The 24,789-nt window shown below is 44.4% G+C and overlaps 2 protein-coding genes across 2 annotated transcripts; both read left to right on the forward strand.

Annotated features, from left to right (window-relative positions):
* The first annotated feature begins 205 nt into the window (after window positions 1-205).
* Window positions 206-14,636, forward strand: LOC149359661 (uncharacterized). The gene is made up of 5 exons (XM_089571804.1): window positions 206-425; window positions 6,902-7,050; window positions 11,868-11,935; window positions 12,207-12,287; window positions 14,185-14,636. The coding sequence occupies exons 1-5, from the start codon at window positions 303-305 to the stop codon at window positions 14,313-14,315; spliced, it is 552 nt and encodes a 183-aa protein (XP_089427930.1). The 5' UTR covers window positions 206-302; the 3' UTR covers window positions 14,316-14,636.
* A 2,534-nt stretch (window positions 14,637-17,170) lies between these two features.
* LOC149359662 (uncharacterized) lies at window positions 17,171-24,298 on the forward strand. Its single transcript, XM_089567723.1, has 5 exons — window positions 17,171-17,323; window positions 19,254-19,405; window positions 20,852-20,919; window positions 21,247-21,327; window positions 24,168-24,298. The coding sequence occupies exons 1-5, from the start codon at window positions 17,171-17,173 to the stop codon at window positions 24,296-24,298; spliced, it is 585 nt and encodes a 194-aa protein (XP_089423849.1).
* The last annotated feature ends 491 nt before the right edge of the window (window positions 24,299-24,789 follow it).

Here is a 24,789-nt window from a genome sequence, read left to right on the forward strand (position 1 = left end):
ACCGCTTCATACCCTATGATTGAAGGATTTCTAGCAAAAACAATATTTAAACAAGAACATAAATCCTGCGACAATAAATTACTGTGCGGCTTTACTACAACAATCTATGGGTGCGATGGGCTCTGCATTCCGTATAGTGCTGCAAAATTTTCTGTCTTCATTGAGCTCTCGGGTGTGAGCCCGGCTTCCTGGTCGTTATCCTGAGGAGAGCACGGGATTCGGATACCCGTGTTTGTTGCAGGGAAGGGCTCCTGGTGAAAACTATCAAGTTCTCATCCCGCAGAAACCTCTCATCGGTGACTATGTCTTCACTGCAGCGTCTTGCCTTCCTGGTTCTGTGCAGCTTCCAGCCTTTCGTATTCGCTGCTCAGATGCAGTACACATGGCCGGAAGTACTCGATGAAGGACTTCCGGATGCCTTCGAGGTATGAAAAGAGCACGGGTATTGTATGCTCTCTTTTTTAGTTCACTTAACGTAGTATTGCATTACGCTTTTCTGTCTTTTTTTTGTTACTGCGGGAATTCAAGGCTTTATCACTTCAGCCCCAACCATGCAATGCGAGCGAATGCTTGTTAGCAACTTTCGCACGGAATGTTAAAAATGCAGCACTGGCTCGGCTCCCATCTTCCTGAGGCTGCACTATGGGAGCCTAACACAAGGAGAAGGCAGCCACGCATTTCTCTACGGGCGGCTGTTGTGGTTGGGCCGTGGTAAAATTCTTTCATGATGGGAATCGGGCAGCTTCTTGGAGCTCTTCCTCCATTTTACTTAGCAAGAATACTTCCAACCCTTGCATTCCGCCTTTTATGATATATCTCTTTCAAGTTCACCATCGCGAATTCAATCGGCAGAAACGAATATACCAAGCTGCCTAATAGTTGCTCTAGGAGCTTAAACCACAAGTGCATCAGAGTCTCTTTAGCGGGATACGATGCATTGATGATGTCCTCAGGCTGAATGGCACATACCCGATGCATTCAGGTTCTCATTTTTTTTTCCTTTCAGGCGCACAAGTACGCAGCAGCCTGCTTTACGAGGTTATAAACTACATCTGCCTTTAGCTGTTCTCGAAACTTTAGTGATTTTGTGAGAAAAATACTTCAAGAAATTTTGATATTATGGCTCCAATGATCGACAGTGAGCGTCCAGTCTTTCTGCGCCTTTTGTTGTAACACGTTGGCTTTATTGTAAGAACGAATGGCGAGTCTTCTTTCTAGTGTATTTGATACGACAGTGCGCATGTCCGCTGCTTCTGCTTCTTGATCTTTCTCGCGAATTATGACTTTCCTCTTTTAATTAAAAATCTCCCGATCCATTGTACTCCAAAGGCATGTTACACACTTTTGGATGTTCAACTTGCCGTATTATTCTCTGTACAATAGCTCCAATTAATTTCCTCTTTTCTGTAACAGCAGCATTATTGCTTATAATATCGTAAAGGAAATAAAGAAAAGCAGAAAAAGCCATTTCCATATCTTCTGAATAATGTTTTTGCAAAACCGCGGTGCAGATAAATGACGGGAACATCTCAGCACTCATGCTACACGCTATGTCGTAGAACACGCGGAAAAAATTACGAACTACGGAGGGAGAGTTTGGTTTCGTTTAACGAGGTTTAACGTCCGAAAGTGACCCAAGCTATAGGGTGGCCTGAGTGGTGGGCTTCGGATAATTTAAGCACCTGGGGTTTCTTTAACGCGCACTGACATCGCGCAGTACACGGGCCTCTAGCGTTTCGCCTTCATCGAAATGCGATGGCTATGGCCAGGATTGAACCTGCGGCATCCGTGCATTAGTCGAGCACCTTAACCACTGAGCCACCGCGGCGGCTAGTGCTAAAGTTATGAGGTACAGAGAGGTGACGAAGTTTTAAAGCTTTCTTTTGAATATGCTCTATTGAAACGTTCGCCATGACATTATATGCAGTTTTATGTTCTTGTCAGGCAGCTCTCATACACTCCCTGAACAAAATTTCGAATTCTGCTGGCTCTTCTCCTCAGCGTGAATAGCGTCATGGCTTGGGAATTTTGCACTGCTCATGCAATCGTATTGGGCAAAAGTAGGTACCGTATTTGTAAAGCTTTAGTAGCCAAATGGTTTACTTTTTATTCAGGCCGTGTGGCTAGAATGCATCTTTAGTGATCAACATCACCTGAAAGTAATCAGCTTTATTTTACTGTTCCTTTTAATGGATAGGATTTCCACGAATGCTGGAGGAGGCCTCAGAAGCACGGCTTAGAAGCAAGCCTCTGGATTCCAAACTTTTGAGAAATGATGTGCATAATTAGATAGGACTAGACTAGGACTTCAATCTGAATCAGTTATTGCTTGACTGAAGCAGATGCCAACACTCAAATGTCGATCTTGTTGCGTACGAGCGCCCTTTCTAAAGAATGGTGAAAACAGAATCTTCCTCAATCATGTTCTTAGCAGTTCTTCCTGCAGCTTGCCGAAAAAACTGGGTGGGCATGCTGCTGCGCAGCGGTTCGAAGCAGCTCTCCTTTTTTCCTCCAGAGGAACAGCCGTTTTTTATGATGAAAGCCACCAGAATTATATTGTGAAAGCTTCTGAATGGCTTCAGATTCGTTGGCGAATCTTCTTCACGCACAAAACAATGTTGTTCTGCCAATTTAGGTTTTTCTACATGTTCAATTACATGATTTTAAGTAAATGCGCAGTTTAGTCAAAGAGCACCATGGTTGACGTGTTTGCTCCTCTCAAAATGAGGCGAAACATTAATTTTCGCAAGCATTTGAACGAAAAGTACCATGCACGCGGAAAACTTGTGCGCATTAAAATCGAGTTGGTGTCCAGTGGCTTAGAGAAAGGGAACCATGCACATCTGGGATTCAAGGTGGATGCTGCGATCATTGGGCCACCGCCGCTTCAAAAATTAATGCTTGCGCCCGAGACTTGTTCTGCCTGGGCCCACAACGTCAGTTGTATCAGTGGTGGAAGAAGCAAATACAGATTTTCCCCCATTGAAATTGATAGGTTGTTCTTGGCATCATTCAGCACAGATCTACTTCAGATGTTTCGTGAAATCGGAAAGCACAAATCTTGATGAAACTTTTTGAATCGACGATATGTGCAGAAAATTTTCGGAACGGCCAGCGTCTCAAACTTTATATCTGCTTCAATGGCATTTAACGTCTCTTGGTTGTTCTCGCTTAGTTTTTTCTCTTAGCGGCGATGTTTACCTCACTGAATGCTGTCGCCGGCTAGGAACTACTTTCTTTTCCTTCAAGTAAAGTTCCACCCTTGAAAACTCCTTGGAACAGCTATAGAAATGTTGCGCGGGAAGAAACCCGACATTTGAAGGATACTGACTGAATCACGAATTTCCAAGGCTGCCTAAAAGCACTTTTTAAATCGACCACAAAAATTGTGTGGCGCTACTGTCCTGCCCGCTGAATTTCAAGCGCCGACTGAGTGTTGTGCGGAACACAAAAAATTAAGGCCTAGAGGAAGGGCGATAAACACGGCACTCTGAAACATGCCGAGCTTAACCGGAAGTGGGCGTTGCAGAAAGCCGCAGCCATCAAGTGACAATGCAGAATTCTGAAGCATAGCGTCTAGCTCTGAAGCCCAGTTGTTAGGCCAACTCCTGAAGATGACGATAAGAACGACGACGATTTTAATAGCGAAATATGACCTTGATCGAAGGGTGCCACGTTGTAAGGTTTGTAGCCTGCACAAGGTGCGTTCACACAGCCTTTTTTCGAAGCAGTTAACCCCTGAAAAAGCCTAGCACCAGGGAAAGTGAAAGAATGCACTCACTGCAAAACCGGTAGGTAGCAGGCTGCTCTATAAAACCCACTATCGAAGCTTGAAAGGTGACTACTGGCAATGACGTCTTATCCCTGGACTGTGCGGGCCAGCTTCATCGGCCTGTTGTGCATTAACTATCCTGAAGTCATTATGATACTTCGCATGAATGCTGCTCGCTTGACTTAATTGAACTCATAGCATAGGCAGTGCATAAAAAGCAGCGCAAGCGCTTATAAGGCGTTTTTTCTATTGCTAATGGTTACTGCGTTCATCGCGAAGTTTTACTTGCAGAATCAGGAAAAGGCTCTGTCAGCACTTGGAATCAGTGGAACGTTATAGGGATTTCCTATAAGCTCTTTACCATTGCAATTGCTAATAGAATTGCAGAAACCTTAGACATCAATCCAACCAAAGGGCCATACTGGCTTTCGTAAGTGACACTCGACACTCGACAATAGACAATATTCACACTCTCAGTTAATGATAGGTGATCAGAAAACGCGAAAAATATAAAGGACCCCTCTTGATAACGTTTACAGGTCACGAGATAGCATATGACTCACTCAAAACCTGAGCAGTCATGCAGGCACTACGCAGTTGGTAGAAGAGGCATATGTAAAAGCACAACGAAATGTCCATAGAGGCTGCAAAGCCATCACAGTATTCTATATACAGAAAGTAATAAAACTCAACAAAAGGAGGGTGTTAGGCAGGTAGGCACGATATATCCAGTGCTTTTAACAATGTGTTTATAGAGAGTATTCTGAAATTTAGATTGAGAAGAGTTGAGGATAAGATGTAATGGAGAATTAGTAATCAGCGATTTGCTGATTACATTGCCTTACTAAGTAACTCAGGGGACGAAATGGACAACATGGTCTGTGCATGACCAAGAGAAGCAAAGTAGGGAAAAAGGAGTAGCAGTTTACGATGGGTAGCGAAGCATTAGAAGCTGTAAGGGATGCAGCTACTTGGGGTAGGTAGTGACCGTAGATTCGAAACACAAGAATGAAATAACTAGCTGGATAATAATGAGGGGGAGAGCATCTGGCAGGTACTCTCAGATCATGAATGGCATTTTAGGAGCCTCGCTGAAGAAAAGTATATAACAGTTGTATCTTACCGTTACTTACCGGAGGTGCAGAAACTTGGCGGCTAGTGAAGCGAGTTGTATTTATATTGAGGACAACACAGTGAAATATAGAAAGAAAAATGATAGGCGTAACGTTAACGTTAAGGGAAGGGACTTAACGTAACGTTAAGAGAGAGGAAGACAGAATAGTGGGTCAGGCAACTAACATGAGTTTATGAAACCCTATTCGAAATCAAGTAGAAGAAACGGGCAATGGCAAGGCATGTCATGCGAAGGCAGGGCAACCGAAGGCTGTTAAGATTAACGGACAGAATCCCAAGAGAAGCAAGCGCAGGAGGAAGCGCTTGAAAGTGAGGTGGGCGGGTGGGATTAGGAACTTTACGGGGGTAAGGTGGCCGCAGCTGGCATAGGACCAGGTAAGTTGAAATGACATGGAGTAGGGCTTTGTCCTGCGGTGGGCATAGCTAGACTGCTGCTGATGATGATACGCGATTTTGTTGTATGTAATTTTTCATTGCAAAGGCCAGAAGCAAAAACCGTGGGTCCCTAAGTCCCCATCGTCCATGCAAGAAATGAAAAACGATGTTTTGAAGAAAAGAATTCGGGAGAGTGCCCTCGCACTAACAGAAGCCGCTAGTGCCTCTTGGGGCTTTCTGCACCTCATCAGGGGCGCCGATACAAACTGTAGCGGTGCCCTAGTGGTATAAACATCCGCCTCGCTTTCTCTATTCTTGGGAGAGGCGGGCCGATCCTGTAGCTGGACTACACGCGAAACTATAGACACTTCAGGTCGCTAAGATTAACGATTCTTTGGGTGACCAATGCACAGTGACGAGCTGCAGCCTGAACTCATCGACATGAAAGAGGTACATGGACGGGGTGGCGAAACAGAGGCTCCCCTCTCTCGGTCCCTTGCGCGATGTGTCGGGTTTTGATTAGCCGGACACTCACCGGACTTCCAATGAACGGGCTCATTTTCGGTGAAATGATGCATGAAAAAAATGGGCATTCAAACCCTCCCCAACCCTAGTCACGCAGACCAAAAACAAGTTGGCTATTGCTCCTTCCGGTCAAGCTGCGCTTCTGTCAGTAAAACCAAGCAGTCGTAATCATAAGAACAAAATAGCAGTCACCCAACCTGGTGCAGAACATGACCACCATGCTTCATCTGAATACCTGGAAGTAATGGCGAAAAGTATTTTTCTTTAAATATTGCAGTTGTAATCATGGGCAGCTGATACTTGTACTAATGACAAGCTTGGTGCGGTAGCACATTCAGCTAGTCAAATACGCGTCCTTGTGCGTAAGCGCCAAGTTACATGGTTACATGCGGGCAGTTTCGCCCAGGAACACACCGTAAAAGTAACATCTCGCTTGGCATTACCGCAGGAATTATGCTGTCAGGAATAATCTGGGATGACACGTGAGCGCTCGCATCTGTACCAGCGCCTCCGCTCATGATACCGGCGTGACAAGAGCATAAATGAACCACGATGTTTGGGGGTGTAGTTTTGTTTAGACGGTGCGATGTTCCTGAATGCACAGGTTGCGGAAGGAAACGAACAAATATTGCGAGGTGATCAGCAAACAAAATGTAAGCTCGGAATTTCTAGTTTACGCTTGCCTTTTGTCCCTTGAAATGCAAGAGCTGCTATCCGCACATTTCCGCCTGACGATTACCAAGTCTTTCTTGTGATGGACAAAAACGTGCTTCAGGGCGTGTTATATTATTGTGAAGTGCGGTATGACAGCTTTTACCCCAAACTTCTAGTTCGACGTGCCAGCGAGTTGTAATAGTCAGAAGAAATAAATCTTAGGTCGCATAAATGTGTCTAGACATCTAGTGACGAGGCTGTTTTAGGGTGAAGTGAACCGAACTGAAGGAAGTATGCGATAACGTACAGGTATCCTACAGTCAGTTTACAATATTTGCTTTATCCCCTTCTCGCCACAACAATGTGGCTAGCTGGACATCAGTCCAGATTAATTACCCTTCCGGAGTTTGCTTATTTCTGGCCATCTCTCTGCCTTCGCAGGTTTTCGAAAACGTTGAGTATGGCGTGGCCGTTAGGGACGTCAACCCCGACCCCATGTTCAAATGCCTGACAGCACGGCGTACTGACCTCGACTTGGAGGGCCCTTCAGCGACGTATGTGTGGTCTTTAAATGCAGGAGGAGAGCCGAGGTGAGCATATTCTGGTGCCACACGCTCTCCGTGGAGTAGCGTGATGTTTTCTGCTGATAAGTTGGTCAAAGGGGTATGAGCCGCGTTCAACTCCCGAAGGAAGAAATGGTTCGTGCCACGTGACTGTAGCCAGCGCTTTGCGTTGAAAACGGCGAAGGAAGGGAAAAGCGCCTATTCAGTTCACTAAACCAAACAATGGAGACGCTCCTGCCGCTTTCGAAAGAATACAGGCAATGAAAAAGGAGACTGAAAAGAAGTGGAGCTGGTCTTACGCGTACTTGCGAACAAGTACCTGCGAACGCCAATCGACGCTGCTTAAAATGCATTAAAACTGGACAACAGCAGAGTTCATAACGTGCTGCATGCGTGCTATACTTACGGTATCGTTGATATTCCGCCACGCAAGCAGTAGTATGCTCATCTGTCGAACGGTTTGTCGTTATTTCGCGCTTGAATATAGAGGATAAATTGGGAACCAACTTAAGTTTCTCTTCAGCGTTCACTGACATCGGTTGTGGGGAAGGAGGGCCTGTTTGAGCAACGAAGAGTGCTTAATCAAGAAGGCCTTCCTACGCCTGTTCTTTCTTGTGTATAGTGCCCATAGAGTGACTACATCTCCTCTTATCCAATCGTTCTTTAATTTAGGCGATAAACGAATGCTTACTAAATTAAGTTAACCCGCCGTTTCGGAGCTTACTCAGTTCATTCATTAGGTGTGGCCGCGGTCTAGTTGCTTCTTGGCTTTTTTAAACCCACGTATAGGCAACCGCTCGGCCACTGATAGCATAAAAGGAATATAGGAAGCAGGAAGTGCACCGAGGAGCGGTTAACGCCACTCCGCATCTGTTGAATGACTCCGTTACACCGCATCTATTGACTCAAGTAGGAGCCTCCTGCGCTGTTGTGGATCAGACTCCAACGCAATGGTTCCGTCAGTCATTCCTGTGGTCTCCTTCCTCGCAGTGCTGGCTACCGCGCTCCCATCCCTGTTCATTTGTCTGACAGCTTTGTGCTGCTTCATTCTTTCGACCCGCCGCGGTGGCTCAGTGGCTACGGCGCTGGGCTGCTGGCCCGAAAGACGCGGGTTCGATCCCGGCCGCGGCGGCTGAATTTCGATGGAGGCGAAATGCTAGAGGCCCGTGTACTGTGCGATGTCAGTGCACGTCAAAGAACCCCAGGTAGTCGAAATTTCCGGAGCCCTTCACTACGGCGTCCCTCACAGCCTGAGTCGCCTTGGGGTTGGTTTTCTGTATACAGAAGACCGCGAGCCTTTTTCGTGCCTTGTGACTAGAACATCAAGAAAAGGAAAGGTGCCCTGCTGTTCACATCCATGTCTTGTCCGGTGGAATTTGAATGGAACTGGAGGTTTTCATATTCAGAATTTTTATCAAGCAGAAGCAATCGTCTACGTAACTTAGGAACAACTTTGGCTGGGGACAAAAGTTGCCAAGTTCCCTTCTCTTGATGTCCTCGATGTCCACTCCCCACAGCGCATCTGTCGTAACATATGACGTAACAGAAAGAGGAACTAAAAGAGCACAGTCATCTTAGACCTCCAGAGCAACAGATACCCAAACTTCTTCTTTCTACATAATACTCAAAACCAAAAAGACCGCTGGAAAAACTATTCTATCATTGACACAAGCACACCCCATTGGCAGAATGCGTATGCATTCCATTTGCAAAAGGCAGGGATGGAATGCGACTAGAAATGTAAACAAAGGATTGACTTGGACGGAGCCATTGCCCTAGAGACCAAACCGCACCCGCGCAGGAGGCTCCTACTTCAGTCATGGCACATTAAATAGGCGCGGGGGAATGTTACCCCTACTCTCAGAGCACTTCCCTCTTCCTACACCCAAAGCTTACGTTCAGTAACCCAGCGGTTGAATATACGAGGTTTTGACAAAGCCAAGCTGTAACTCACCCGCAGTCTCATCTGGTCGAGAAAGAGAGCAGACATCGAAACGTCGTGTTATCTTAATTCAATCGGAGTTCTTTTCTCGCTTTCTCTATCAAACATGTCTCTGTAGAATGTTTTCTTTTGAGTGCTTCCTTATTCTTCCTTTTATTTATTATTCACTCTTTCCCTTAAATTTCCTGCCACGATTAAGATGCACAGCTTGAATGCGGCAGTCCATGTGCACTGCACCCGTCTCATTCCTTCGGTAGCATACACACCACCTGAATTAGTCTGTCAAAGGCGGTGGTAATAAAATATTCTCTGCTCTCTTCCACGTTCCTGTACAGCGCTTATACGCCCATTACTTTGTCGGCACGTGGTTGTTTTTAAAGAAGGATGCATACAATTATATTTTCAATTGCCTTGACTGAAAAGAGCTTTTTCTGCCTGTTTTCCATCCGACCACACCGGCGCAGAACTTCCAAAAATAAAACGCAGTAAAGAAAATTAGCGCCAGGCTGGATTCGAATCCACGCCTCCTGGACGATAGGCTGACGTCCTAACGACTCGGCCACAACATTGCTTTATTGTTAGATTTTCACCTGCCTGACAAGACACCAAAATTGGGTTTGCACGGAAAGAAGAACGTACGCCGATAATTTAATTAACCAGCATGGCTTGCTTCTAGATATTAAAATTCGTTTAGCGTGAACAAAGGTTATTACTTGAGAGCCATTCAGGAACATGATCAGCTAATATTGTACATAAAAAAACCAGCGCATGCTTTCCCGAAAAACATGCGCCAGGTGCATCTGGGTCACAGTAATAACCAGCCATTCGGGAGCGCCAACTACTGTGTAGGCCCTTTAGCGTTAACAAATCGAAAGGTACACCGTCCTCGTTTTCTGTGGATAGGTACCGGATCCCATACTTGTCTAGGCGTAACTAGATTGTTCTTCGCAAAAAATCCCAAAAATGAGCCCTCTTCCACGAAGCAATGCTGAAAAACGTGGTCTATTGTCTCAGGTTGTTTGCAAGCCAGTGCGAACCCCTTCGTTGAAATAATCCCGTTCTCTCTGAAACCTTCTTAACTGGAAATGTTCCGAAGAGAGTAAAAAAAATCTAGGCGCCACCAGCAACCGAAACTTTCCTTTTAAATTGCACACGGAAACTCGGCCACTGCCGTAAGGTTGCTGTTAATTGTTCTACCTGGTATTCCTAGATACCTGAAAAGGAATTGGCGATTTAGGTGTTTTAAAGATGGTCACTGGTCATAATGAAAAAAAAAGTTGATGCGGAAAACAGATAAAGAAAAGACATGGAGTGCAGAAGCTGATTAGATAAACTAAATTACGCGAGACAAGACGAAGCAGCGGGTATAAAACACCAACAACAGTAACAACAATAACAACAACAAATATAACAAAAATAACAGTAACGACAATAAAAACAACAAAAGTAACAACAATAACAACAACAACAGTAACAACAATAACAGTAACAGTAACAACAATAACAGTAACAGCAGTAACAACAATAACAACAACAGTAACAACAACAACAACAACAACAACAACAACAACAACAACAACAACAACAACAACAACAACAACAACAACAACAACAACAACAACAACAACAACAACAACAACAACAACAACAACAACAACAACAACAACAACAACAACAACAACAACAACAACAACAAAATCTCGTGCGCAAACGTGCCGCGGACGAGATCTAACGCCACGAGGCGGCGCTCGTGGCCGCCTTCTACAGGGCGTTCACATCCGGGCTTGCAAAGAGGCTGAGCCAACTCTGCACCGGTCTCCTCGCCTTCTGCCGCATCTGCAGCAGCAGACCGGAGGGCCAGCTGTGAGCAGCGACCTTTAGCAGAGCAGATATTTCGCCAGCAGGGCTTACGCCACCGACTTGAAGCTCCAAAGCTCCAACGCTGTAACGCTCGACGGCAGGCCAATCGCGCCGTGAGCAAAATAGCATTCGAAATCGTTTTGTTTCCACTCAACCAAAAAGCTACCAGATAACATTTACCAGATACCAGAAAAGCTACCAGCGGCGAGAATGAGTTTTCTGTATTCTAAAAACTCATTTGAATATTACTGACGCAGGCCTGCAAGAATCTGAGTAAACAAGGAGCCCAACAGCAACAGTTAAAATGTTTGCTCTTGAATATCAGTTAACCAGCCCTATAGTTAGCACGTCTTAGTTGCATCCTGATGCACTGCACTGTGGACCATACTATGGAGAACAAAGTACTTTTCTAACTTAGAAGCCTATTTTCGAAAAATGCTCACAGTCTAATGTGAAATGCGCTTTGTAGCTAGAGTAAACAATTTCTTACAGAAAGCGCGCAAACGTGACCCTTAGCCAAAGCTGGTTTGGTTTATTGAGGTTTAACGTCCCAAAGCAACTCAGGCTATGAGGGACCGCAGGCTATGAGGGCTATGAGGGCCAAAGCTGCATCCACTATTTGCATCACTGTCTTGTGATATATTTACCATATTTTTTATTATGTTGATCACGGATGGACCAAAGCCTGTGAACTCTATTTCAGTCCACAAAGTGCCAGTCTTCGTTTAACAAGAGAAGCTGTCGACAAGCAGTAACCCTTTTCGTTATCTCTGTTTAATTTTGGTTCTCAAGGCCGATGAAACGTGCTCAAGTGGATGGTTTCCGGACATCAAAGAGTATGTGTAGATAGCACTACATGCCCACAGTCAATTATAATTGTGAATGAGATCGATACTTTCTATCTCTTTTTGGAAGGTTTGCACCTTTTTCTTATTTTCGATTCATGTGCAGATGAAAACATGCCATAAATAGGTTGTTAAGAGAAACAACGCTTTTATTTAACATCTTCCCGCCTTGTTCTTGCTCTCCTTTCCATTTGCAGAACAAACGCCACGTTGTACTACACTCCGGGGCTCTCCGATGGTTCGGCTCGCCTAGTTGTAAACTCGGGTAAGACAGGTGATCCTATCTTAGTGACCTCACTCTGGCTGCCCTTAGTCGTGGTGCTGTTACTAACGTATGCCACTAAGCAAGTATCTAAAGAAGTGAAAATTACTGACAGTAGCTTCTCCTGTTTCGCAGTTCAGAGTCATTGCTTCGTTACCCGAAAATCTTCCGTATCCTTTGCTCTATTAGACTGGGCAAACCGGTCCCCGGAAGTCTGGAAGCTAAGAGCATTCTTTTTAACAATGAAAATAATTACATCTTTCTTACTCTGCAGACGTTGATCACCCCGACACCGTCCGCTACCTGTACACCGATCAGGAGTGTGGCATCATGGAACTGCACTATTTCGGATATCGTAAGAACAACTTTGGGTGTATTTTTCCTTAAACTCAGGTTTCACCACCATTAAGAACACGGCTTTTTTTTTGCCTGTTTTCATAGTTGGAGAAACTGAAGAGTGAACCACACACATTTTCAAGAAATGAGTACCTGTGGAGTATGAAGTATCCCAGGGTACTTTGTAGCCAATCAGACCGATGAAAACGCGTATTCTCACGAGACAAAGGGGGCGCGCTGTGCTGCGAGAAGACATTCAGAGTTCTGCTGTAAGGAGCACAAAAGCCCACTATTGCTATGTAGGCGTTGTGTACTGTGGCGGACCCAAAAAGGACAATTTTGTTACTTCACCGCCAAATGAAGTTGTTTTTAAACTAGGCAGTGCGGGAGCATCAAGTAAGCCACGAAGACAACTTTTGATGTAAGGAGTTGAAGTAGTAACTTCTGAATTTAGATTGAGGTTAGTATAACTTTCCTAGTCGTCGTTATGACTATGAATTGAAGATGCGGTTATAAGTTCCAAGCGTACATAAGGCAGCTCGATACAAAAGGCCTAGTGGCTTTAAACTTTTGAAAACCGAGTCATTGGAGCTGCATAACTAGGCGACAGTTTCTACAAAGTCGAGCGTAAAGGAGCCAGCCCATCACATTGTTTTTGGAGTAAATTTTTCGCTATGTTCAGGACTTTATGCAGTAAAATACGCCAGCTTTATAGCTTCAGAGATAAGGAAAGAGGAAGCGAACAGCAGATAAGATAGTTACTGACTTCTCAGGACAGCCTCGGTTCAAATGGTTATCTACTGAGGCAGGTTGAATACACGCTCAACGCGGAACGCATCACGTATACAGTAACGAAATCTGTGAGACAGTATTCTGAAGATTTTGCTTTGGCGAAACCCATCTAAATTAGAGGGAAAGAAGAAACGCTCTGTGTCTTCCGCTCATGAGAAAATTGCAACAAGTTACCGGTGTAACTAGTGGAAGCAAACTTATAGAAAGCTCTCCTCAATCTGAAAAAGAATTAGAGAAATTTAGAAATTTTCAAAGGCTCAAAACTTTAACTGGTACTCAATTGCAGGTTATATACAACGTGATAAAGACACGAAAGCTAGCTGTCAGCAGGATTTAGAGGGTTTAAGGAGAAGTTGTTGGCACCTTTAATTTACACGGTCCTTGTGCAGTGAAGAAATGTATGGAAAACCACTGTACGCAGCAGACACCTCCGTATGCATTGAAATATGAGATATTAGTTCTATGGTACCGAATACTTCCAATAGATTTTCCATTAACCATGCTTAGTATCTGGTAGGAAGGCAGCAAAAGAGCTTATCGAGAAGGTTTTTAAGAAAAAGATAACAGCGTGATTTTAGGGATAGTTAACATCAGGTACTGCTGTGTGTTAGCTGTCGAGACAGTCTTAAATACAGATGTTCCAAGATTAAACGTGAGAAACTGTGTTCAAATAGTTACGGCTGTTTAGCGAATCTCCCGATGCGCGGTAAACACAGTCGTCCGAACCCCCTGGGCGACGGGGTGACCAGCAACCCCAAGGGAGGGGGGGGGGGGGGGGGGGGGGGAGAGACGAAGAAGCAGACGCAAGATGGGCGCTGGACCGTACGCAGCCATGTAACCCCTTTAACTGGGCCTTATTAATGAACAGTTATTTCAAAAAATAAAAGGTTTCCTGCCCTTAATTCCTGCCCCAATACGAGCAAAGCCTATACGGATAAAGTATCCTTCATTGGCTATCTGCCATGCATGTCCCTCGTGATTGAATTTTTATTCAGCACGGAAAAGGGAAAATAAACAACGGCAAAAAGAAAGTGAGGATTATAAAAGGTGTCTGAATGAGACAAGTGCTTAAAAATATACATGATTCCTCTTCATCACTCGTTTCGTTCCTTGCTCCGTTTCAGAATGCACGCTCTGGGTGCCTGAAATAGTGGGAGACACGATTCCGGAACACTGCCTCTGGGTTCACGAAAGGATATGTGGCGAAGGTGTTTCATTATACGACAAACAAGTCTGCGGTGAAAACCTGAAGTGAATAAGCCCAACCGTAAAGGTTATGTGCACCAAGAATACAAGATGTGGAAGCTTCACTTAGGAACACTTCGGAAGCGCACCATATAGTAGCAAAAAAATGTATTCCAATGAGCGAACTGAATACCTACGTTCTTCATCCTGAAGGTAATAAAAAGCGCGCAGTTTACTGAATTGGAGAAGCAGAAATGGAGCTGGGAACTTCGTTACTCTGGCTTCCCTTCTGCGCTGCTCGTATTCCCAACATTCATTTTCATGCGGTAGACTTTCATGGGCAAATTTTTCGGCCAAATAATGCAATGATCTGTAAATAAAGAAGCGGAGAGTGGCGTAATTAGTAAGAAAGAGAAGCAGCTGTAGCAGACTCATTCTGGGTGCGAAACTGAACAGCGCTTTGTGGGAAGACGTCTTGAAACGGAACAGCAGCCTGCAGGCAATCAGAGCTAACGATCGCTGGACATTGTACAGCAGTGATGCAAAAAGGGGACTAAATATTGGAAACACAATAAAAAGAGGTTTCATTTGAGAGAGATCACTTTTTAATCAATCAATCAATCAATCAATCAATCAATCAATCAATCAATCAATCAATCAATCAATCAATCAATCAATCAATCAATCAATCAATCAATCAATCAATCAATCAATCAATCAATCAATCAATCAATCAATCAATCCATGAATGAATAAATTTATTTATTTATTATTTATTACAGATACCTGCAGCGCCCAAGGGCATTATTGCAGGGGGGGAAACACAATAACGTCTGCTCATTTGGCCGAAAGATACACGTAATAACAGAAATATAATCACACAACTAATAGATGAGAAAAAACATGCACTGAAGGAAGACAACCACGCTCCAGAAATAAAATAACACTAATGAAATGAAAAAGACACGCGCAAGACAACTGCGCGCCACGTCACACATCAGATAAAAATGCGCGGAATTGACCTTCCGTGCAGCACTCAGTGACGCCGGCTGGTAGCCTGTTCCACTCATTGATCGTCCATGGAAAGAACGAGGTTTTATAAACATCTGTGCGACACTTAATCTCTCGGATCTTCCACTGATGATCAACTCGTCTAGAAAAAAAATGAGGTTGAAGCAGATACCGGTCATTGTCAATGCTCAGCTTTCCAAAATAGATGCGATGCATGATTTGTAATCTGAAATGTTTCCTACGGTTAGCTAAAGATCCCCAGCCAAGGTGGTTTTTAAGAGACGTGACACTAGTTGAGAAGCTGTAAACACAAATAAAATGAATCAATCAATCGACAAATGAATGAATGAATGAATGAATATATATATATATATATATATATATATATATATATATATATATATATATATATATATATATATATATGGCAAGCTGCACGGGAAAAGGAGGATGGAGAAAGCTGCATAAGCAAGTTTGACGATGCCATCGACCGGTGAGAGCCATCACCAGAAGGCGATCTTAAGGTATAAAAGGAAGTGCGCACAAATACCACGCCTCTTTTTGAACTTTGTAATGCTGCCTTGTGCTCGGCTAAGCTTAAAAACACTTGCAATGAATAACCCTAGCGTCCTTGTCCTGTGTCTGATTGATGCAACACTTGACTGAAAACACGAGAAAATGAACCAACCCAGTTGGCTTACTGCGTATTTAGCGCGTTGTGGGCAGTGTAGTGCATGAAACATGCCACGTGCCTGGGGTCCGGTGCGCCATGGCCCATTTATGTATCTTCCATCCCCTTCTCCTTTGCAAGCATTAGAGACAGGTGGGAGGTCATACCCAAAGCCTACCGAGAACCAGAGAAATGCATATACGTAATGGTCATGACAACGATATAGGAGCAAATACTCGCAGGCACACTGGCAGAAACTACGTAAATCATTTTAGTGAACAAAATACCAATAAATCGGTAGGCTGCACTCGGTAGTCTGCATACCACTAATTTTAATTTGTTGCTGCCGTGGAAGCGGTACAAAGCAGCACATGGATCCTTGTGCTACTGTAGCAAGTACAGCTGTGGTATTATGTCGTCAGTGCCGACAAGAAACGCCTTGCTGAAAAAAAAAGAAAAACCAAGTACACAAGGATGTGTGCAGCGTTAAAGCAAGCTGGCCTTCCTTTTGTAATGTCAAGTTCCTGGGCGGTTTTTCTAAACAATTATTATAAAACCAGTGGCTGGAAGCCGATGAGCTGAGGAGATGTCCTGTTTGCTATGGAAACCAGTGCCAGGTATACGTAACTGTATGCGACCATTTTACACACAACGACTAAAGAAAGAACTAGGACATAACAAAGATCTTTAACTACTCTGCTTTCTTTTCTCACATGCTAGTTAACAAGGTAGGCACAAAGATTACGTTTGCACGACGCCCTGCCGTGGTTAAAAGTTTTCTTATTTTTCATTCGGTCTCACCCCCGTGCCCAAAGGCAGCGTGCTCAACACATCACTTCATATAAATTAAAACAGCAACGTGCTGCAAAATAGCATGGCGCAATGCCGGCCGAGTTGCATGAATACCGCAGGTGCGTCACTTTCCTCTCTCATCTAATTATTTTTTCAAAGAACTAAACCTAGTCTACGTGTTGCTGTACAGCAGTCTGATAACGTCTGATAAAAAGCGAATCGTAAAAAAAATACAGAAACAATCAGGCAAATCCTGCGGTATTGAATGTCTGTGCGTCTGCATTACGACATTTTGTGGGTAGTGTGGGCTCCGTATTGCACACCGTGCTGCAAAATTTTCTCGCGTCATTTGGCCCTTGAATTTGAGTCCAGCTTCGCGAGTCGCCGTCTTGCGTAGAACACATCACGCATTACACGTGTTTAGGGAAGGAAAAGGCTCCCGGCTGAAAAATATGAAGTTCGGGCATCGTAGAAGCGTCTCATCGCTGACAACGTCTTCTGTGTGCCTCCTGGTTCTGTGGAGCCTGGAACCTTTCGTCTATTCTGCTAAGATGGAGACCACAGGGACGAAGGCAACTGACCAGGGCCGTCCAAACGCATTGCAGGTGAGCCAAAAGTGCCGGTAATTACCCCAGACTTGATCAGAATAGCAATCTTCATCATTTTGGTGCAGCACTCTGACAGCTGTCAGGACTGAAATCGTGGCTTTGCTTCGTACAAGCACCCATTCTAACGAATGCTGCACGAATTATCTTCCGCCGTCAAGTCCTTCATGTCCAAAACCCTCCCAAACACATTATGTACAAAACATACGGCTGGAAAGGCAGAAGTTGGGTTTAGGTTGCTGTGCATAGCGATGGACTTTATGCGCTACGATCAGGTTATTGTGATGCTCTCTCAATCTAATATTTAGGTATCAGTCGGATCAGCCTGTGTGGCTCTTGCCGCATCAGAAGGGAATATTGTGCGTGATATCGAAATATTAGACAATTTTTTTTTGTGCGCACTATTTCACACGAGTTGGTCGCTTTCTGTTCTCTTTATTCATCTTTTGGCACAGGCTTATCAATTTTCTGTGGTCGTTAAAAATTTGCAGTAGTTTAGCTCTGGTTAAACATGGAGGATTACGAAAGCAACGAGGAGAGAGAGAGGGGCGATGGAGAGCGCGCGGCAGCGGCGGTGGCCCCGGCATGCTAGCTATGCGCCGCTACTGCGCATGCGCAACTGGCGTCACCCGCGCAGCGACGGCGGCGGCGCGCCAACTGTGCGCCGTCCTCGTGCATGCGCAGTATGGCCTTTCCTAGGCTCCGCGAAATGGCTCGGCGACTCGCGTAGTGTTGCTTTCGCAACAAAAGCCAGGCTAACTTCATAACTATTTGCGACTTCTTTTAAAGCACGGGAAACAGTGTACATATGATATGACGACCACTGGCGTTGCAAACCTAGTGCTCTTTTCTTGTTGCCTTTGTTTTGCTGCTGCTTATCTTGGTTTTATTTTTCTGCCACAGATGCTATCACCTGGTCCTGGTACCCACTCATCTATAGCCTTTCAACTTGCTACTTTACGCTGCGCTCTACCTGATGCGCACATGATTTTTTAATACATTGCAGCACATTCCAACATTGCAACACACTCCTTTCCACTACCTTAGAATAGGCTGAATGGTATTTTAACACGCTTTTTGTCTGATTTGGTAATTCACGTACAGCGCATGTAGTTATTAATTTCTAGTATTTGGATATCCTGATATTAAATCACAGAGTTCTGCGGGAGCTCATGGAATTGAAACTGGCTGGTATCTTCCGCGCTCTTCAAGTTTTCGTTGAAATAGAATTCACAGCCAAGTTACACGTTCCAAAAAGACATGTATCGCTCATGAAAGAAGGGCAAACATACGTTTAGGTATTTCCCCCGACCGCCGTTATTAAGCCAAAGACCACCAAGCGTGAAGGCAGCGCCCATACAGTCGCCAGCATCGCCGCTAATGATGCAGGCATAACTAGGGCACCCATCAGCCGCAAAGTCAGGGCGCATCCTTTTGTTTAGGCGGTGGGATTAGCCCGAAAGCACTGTCTGCCAAAAAATCCCAAGAAAGAATGCGAGTTTAGGAACCAGAAAACTCTAAGAAGTCTACGCTTTCTTGTTGCCTCTTCAATGCAAGTTATGCTGGCCACACATTCACCCTAATGTCTCAAAGTCTTTTTCGTGATCGACAAAAACATGTTTGTATGCGCCTTGAATTGTGAGGCGCGGTATTTCACGTTCCACCTCAGGATTCCATATCTGCAAGCAAAGGATGTGCTTCTACTGCAGGATTTAAATCTGTGGTTATAGGAACGTGCCTGGACCTTCAATGATGACGTTGTTGCGGAGTGAACAGAAATGACAAGAGTACTATGACATAACAGAGACATTTGAATTCCTTTTTATTTTTCTCGCTCTCGCCAATTAAATGTGGCCATACTCGTATGTATACGAGTGCGGTTTAACTTTCACGTCTTTGTGTAATTTCTGTGCTTCTCTCTGGCATCCAGGTATTCAGAGTTGTTGAGTATGGGGTGGCCGTCAGAGACGTCAACCCCGACCCCATGTTGAAATGCCTGACAGCACGGCGTACTGACCTCGACCTGGAGGTCCCTTCGGCGACGTATGTGTGGTCTTTCAATGCAGGAGAAGGACAGCCGAGGTGAGCCTTTTATAGTGTTCAATGCAGCTTTCTGTGGAGCTTCATGATATTTAAAAAAAAATACGACATGGAACTGAAGAAACTGTTCGAAGGATGCGACGCCGCCGACGGGTTTCGTTCTCATAGCGGCGAAGGGTTGGAAAAGGTTTGGATCCAGCTTTGGAAGACAAACCATGGGTCATCCCTGACACTTTGAAAACAACCTTGGCACCAAAAATCAGGAGTCTAATAAAAGGGCCAAACTTGTTTGACATACCGCGGACAAGCAAACATTTAGTGCAATCTGTGCTGTGCGAAAAACTCTCCGAGAGGATATATGGAACGTCCTGTGCACCTACAAACTTACGGTATCACGTGTTTCACCCGCACAACCGATAACATTCTCATCTCTTGATAAATATGTGATTTGCTGCGTGCTTGAATACTGATATTAATGTGGGAATCAGTTTTACTGTCTCTTCAGTGTGCATTTACACACGTTGGAGTTACTAACTTTTCTTCTCCCAAGCTGGTGCTGCTCCGCATGTGTTTTCGCTTATAGTTATTACTTTGCTCCCCTACACTGCATTCTTCTGTCTCCTTTTTTATTACTGACTCTTTATTTCCGCCCTCCACCCTTTAGATGAAAAGCTTGGTGGTGGTAGTTCTGGCTCGCTGCACCTGATTCATTTCTTCGAGTTTATATAGTAATCACCATATCCACCACCATACGTGGGCCAGCCGTTTTATGGGGATAGTCTTATAATCGCTGTACTTTTCCATGTTCTTTTCCAGAGCTCGATTCTTGAGGATTTCTTGCTATGTTCTGCAGTTTTTTGGGTATGCTCACCAGTGACCTGAAATGAATGAGAGAAAAGAAAATGCTAATGTGCCGGACCCGATCATTGCCGAATCTGCGTCTTCGTTTAAACAGGTTGCACAAGTGTAGCTGAAATTCTTAATAAACTGGCGAAAACCATGCGCATTTTTCATGCGTTACTCCTGTTGCTTAATTCTAGACGCACAGTGTGTCTGAATGGAGTGGATTCGCCTGAGTTTGTCTTCTAATACAATGTTGACCATAAATGTTGATGTTTAACATGAATGCCGCCACAAACCCCTAGAAGTCTATTTCTGTCCACACAGTGGCAATCTTCATTCAAGACTAGCAAATAATCGTCCTTTGTCTCACTGTTCAGTCCTGCTGCTCAAAGGCGATGAAACAAATGACTTGAACACATCAAATAAATATAAAAGAGGTTATATCGCACGCACACAGTCAAATATCAGTGTATAAATGTGACCGAGAGCGAAACTTTTCCTTTATTTTATTCTTCATTAGCGGCTTTGAACTTTTGATATCCGTCATTTATATGCAAGAAAATACATGCAACTCACTGCTAAAGCGAACTGATCATTCCATTTCGCTTTTTTCGTACCTGCTCCTGCCCTCATTTTGATCTGCAGAAAAAACGCCACGTTGTACTTGAATCCCGGGCCCTCCATCGACATGGCTCGCCTGGTTGTAGACTCGGGTAAGACAAAGATCATTTCCGTGATCTCGCTCCAGAATGGCAGCTGCCTCTGACCGCGGCACTGTTACTGGCATGTGCCGCTAGCAACCGTCTATAGAAGCAAAAAATCTGTGAGAGTAGCCTCCGCGTTATCGCGCTTCATTATAACTGCTTCGCTACCTTAATGTGTTCGCTATTACTTATTTATTCAGCAGCCAAATGACACGAAACGTCGTCCTGAAAACTGAGACACGTGTATGGCAGTCTATATAAAATGCAAATAACGAGTTTGAAATCACGCTGCTTTAATTTGTGAATAAAAGTAATTACGTCTTTCTTACTCCGCAGACGTTGACCACCCTGGCACCGTTCGCTACCTCTACACCAACGTGGACTGTGGCATCCTGGAATCACACTATTTCGGATATCGTAAGCATCATGTTGGATATATTTCCCCCTAAATTCTTAGTTTAGCATCATGTACGCATGCTAATACGCTAATACGCATGCTAATACGCATGCGGCTATCCATTGTTGCTCCTTTTGACGGCCAGAGATACTGAGCAGCGAATCACAGACAACTGCAAGCAATCAGTACCAGCGTAGTATGATCTAGTCGAAGGCACTTTCAAGTGAATCAAGCCGACGCTAGCGCGTACTCTTACGAAACGAGGGCGGCGCGCTGTGTAGGGACAATGTGTTCTGAGTGATATGTACACCAGTTAAATAGCCCGCAGCTGCCATGCTATCACTCTTTCCTCTTGTCTTTTAACTCTCCTCTATCTGCACATTATTAGGATCGGGTGAGCGTGGTCGGGCCGGAGAAGGGACGAGGAAGGCGGGAGACGAGGTTACGACAAGGAAGGAGAAACTTTATACAGCAATATTTACATTATTTACAAAAAGAGCAACTGAGAATGAATCTCAGTGTAGGGAGAACTTCTTCACCAACGGAAGTGCACTGGAGTCCTCAAAACAACACCCGTTAAATAGCGCTCGGATTCCCCAGATCCCTGACTGGGGAATAATGTTCGAAGAATGCTGTCCAATCAGATGGACAATTGTGGACACTGTGGATACCACCCACGGCAGGGGCGGTGCTGGGCTGTGGGGCTCTCTCGCAGCTCGATCGATGGGAAGGGGTAGAGGCTCAGTAACCAAACACTGCTGGAAATGAATCTCCCGCAGTATACCAGCAGGTGAATGACATCCTCGTGCTTCCCCGCCGGATCTCCAAACCACGAGATCTCTGTCGAGGACACAGCCGTCTTTCAATTAGCACATCCCCACTCTGTCCCGCGACCCGAGGGTCGACTCGGCCACCTGACGCCACCACGTCGCCACTGTTTCTGCCGCTGCTGTCGTCTTTGTCAGCCCCCGCCGCATCTTCGGCCTTCGCCGGTCAGGGAAGTCCGCTGCCTTAATCCACTTAGGCAGGAGGGGAGCGCGAGCTGCCTTAATCCACCCAGGCAGCGAGGGGGGGGGGGGGGGCATCCCAAACACAACAACGTGGATGCGGTGGTGACTCGGCTTAAGCCGGTCGGCAGGCCCGTGCACTTTCCTTTTCATCCTTCTCTCAGTCGCAACAACAACAACAACATGCTATTAGTCACTGTGTTCTGTGGCGATGGCGGGAAGCATAGCTTTGTGGTTTAGGCACAAAATACACTGATTTTTAAAATGCGTATTGCCCGGTGTATCAAGACAACCAAACAATCAGCATTTGAAGGTATCATAAAAAGGTAACTTTTGTTTTGAAATGCAGGTTACAATTCTCCCAGTAGTTCCCACCCCTTTGTGTGCAAGGTGCGGTTATAAGTTCTCAGCGCTCATACGGTGGCCAAATGCAAAAGACTTAGGGGTATGAAATGGCAGGGATTCTAATCTGCTTAACCGACACGTTAGTTTTCTAAAGCCTAGCCACAAATAGCCAGCCCATCAGAACCTGCTTACTGCAAATGTGCTTTGCTCGCGACATTAACCGGTTTTCCACAGTCGGAGGTAAGAACGGAGAAGGTAACGACAAGATATAAGCTAGTGCTCGTTACCAGCATCTTCAGACGGCATTGATTTTAAGATCTTATCTGAGGAGGTAGTTATTACTAGCATGGAAAGAACCATACATATAACATTATCTTGGAGGCAGTATTGGTAAGATTGAGTTTTGTCGTATCCTATCTAAATCATTGGAAAGAATAAAACGCCCTGTGTCTTCCGCTGGTTAGACAATAGCAAAGAGGCTAATACGTAAAAATAATGTTTTAGTGAGTAGTGGAAGCAGTCGTGGATGCGGCTGTCCCCAATCACAGGAAGAAATACAGAGAGTTGAAAACATTGAAAATGACCTAAGTTTCATGAGCACTTTGCTGCTGGATTTACACAATGAATCAAAAGAGATATCAGAAGTTAGCTAGGAGCAGTTGCTGAATAGTTTCAGCACCAACAATGGGCGCTTCTAATTTACACTATTTAACGCCGTGTTTCAAGAAAATACTCGTGCAAATGTGTCGTGCTCAGTGCAACGCCTTCGTGCGCTTTGAAAAATTGAATGTAATTTCTTGGCAACTTGAGGCTACTAAGGGATTTAGTGTTAGTCAATTTCAGGAGCTTCGAGATAAGCAGCAACAGATCTGTGAAGCTGATATTTAAGAAATTGATAATTGCAAAATTTTCGGGATTTTAAGCACCGCTTCAGCTATATATTAACTATGGAAACCTTTATATCAATGTTCGAAGAATCGAAGAAAACACTGTATCAAAGCGCTGGAGATAAACTTATACTGCACTGGTCGTCCCCTGAGTTAAGCATTAGTAAAGAAGCCAGTAAATGGTCGTGAAGGGCTACTGATGCCATATCAGTCAACAATAAATGGTGAAAGCAAAACAATTTCGAGAAGAATGTCTGAATCCGATACTTAATCGCCGAATAGTTCCACCTGACTTATGATGGTTTCTTGTTTAAACTAGGAGCGAATGTCCTGGAGGTAGCTTCTCAAGAGAAAATCTAAGTCGATGCATCGTTGTCTGTTCCTTATGGCTTTAACTTTTAGTTCTTTGAATCGTATTACGTGCTTCAACATCTCGAAACACCGGAGACTTCAAGATATGTTGGTTCTGGTTGAAGCTCGAAGTTTGAGTAGTCCACTAAAAGGAGAAATTAATGAAATGTGAAGAAAACTGACCAATATTGGAGGTTAAAAGGCACAAATGATTTAAATCATGCATGATACCCTTTAATCACTGTCATCGTTTCTCTATTTTTTTTTCAGAATGCACGCTCTGGCTCCGCGGTAAAGTGGCAGAAACGATTCCGGAACACTGCCTCACGCGTCACACCGAGATCTGTGGCCAAAGTGTTTTATTATACGACAAAGAAGTGTGCAGTAAAAGCGGTGCATAAATAAAGCGAACCGTAAACATGAAGTCCAAAGAAATGAAAATATAAAAGCTTCACGCATGAACAATTTATAGGCAGAACATATGGGAGCAAAGAATGTAATCGACTAAGGAGAAAAAAAATATATACGTTTTTCATCTTGAAGATTATGAAAGGCAGATAGTTTTTGTGGAATGGATAGAGAGAAACGGAGAAATAGAAGTTTCCTTGCGAACGTCAACTACACTGGCCTCTCATTATGTGTTGCCCACATTTCTAAAATGCATTTAGTGTCCATTACATGCCGTGCATTTATGGTCAAATGATACATTCACGTGAGAATCAATAAGCTGGGAGAGGAGTATTTATGAAGAGAGAAAGGGCGCAGTAAAAGCATCACTGTGGGTGAAAACTTGAACAAAGCTGCGTGGGGTTACGAAATAGCCGAAAGATTCTATGAGGACGTGGAATAGTCAGTGAGTAAAGTAAGAACACTGTACTGTACTGCTGGGAAG

Source organism: Amblyomma mixtum, chromosome 2, assembly GCF_055824585.1.
Source record: "Amblyomma mixtum isolate Tamu chromosome 2, ASM5582458v1, whole genome shotgun sequence".
Lineage (NCBI taxonomy): Eukaryota > Metazoa > Arthropoda > Arachnida > Ixodida > Ixodidae > Amblyomma > Amblyomma mixtum.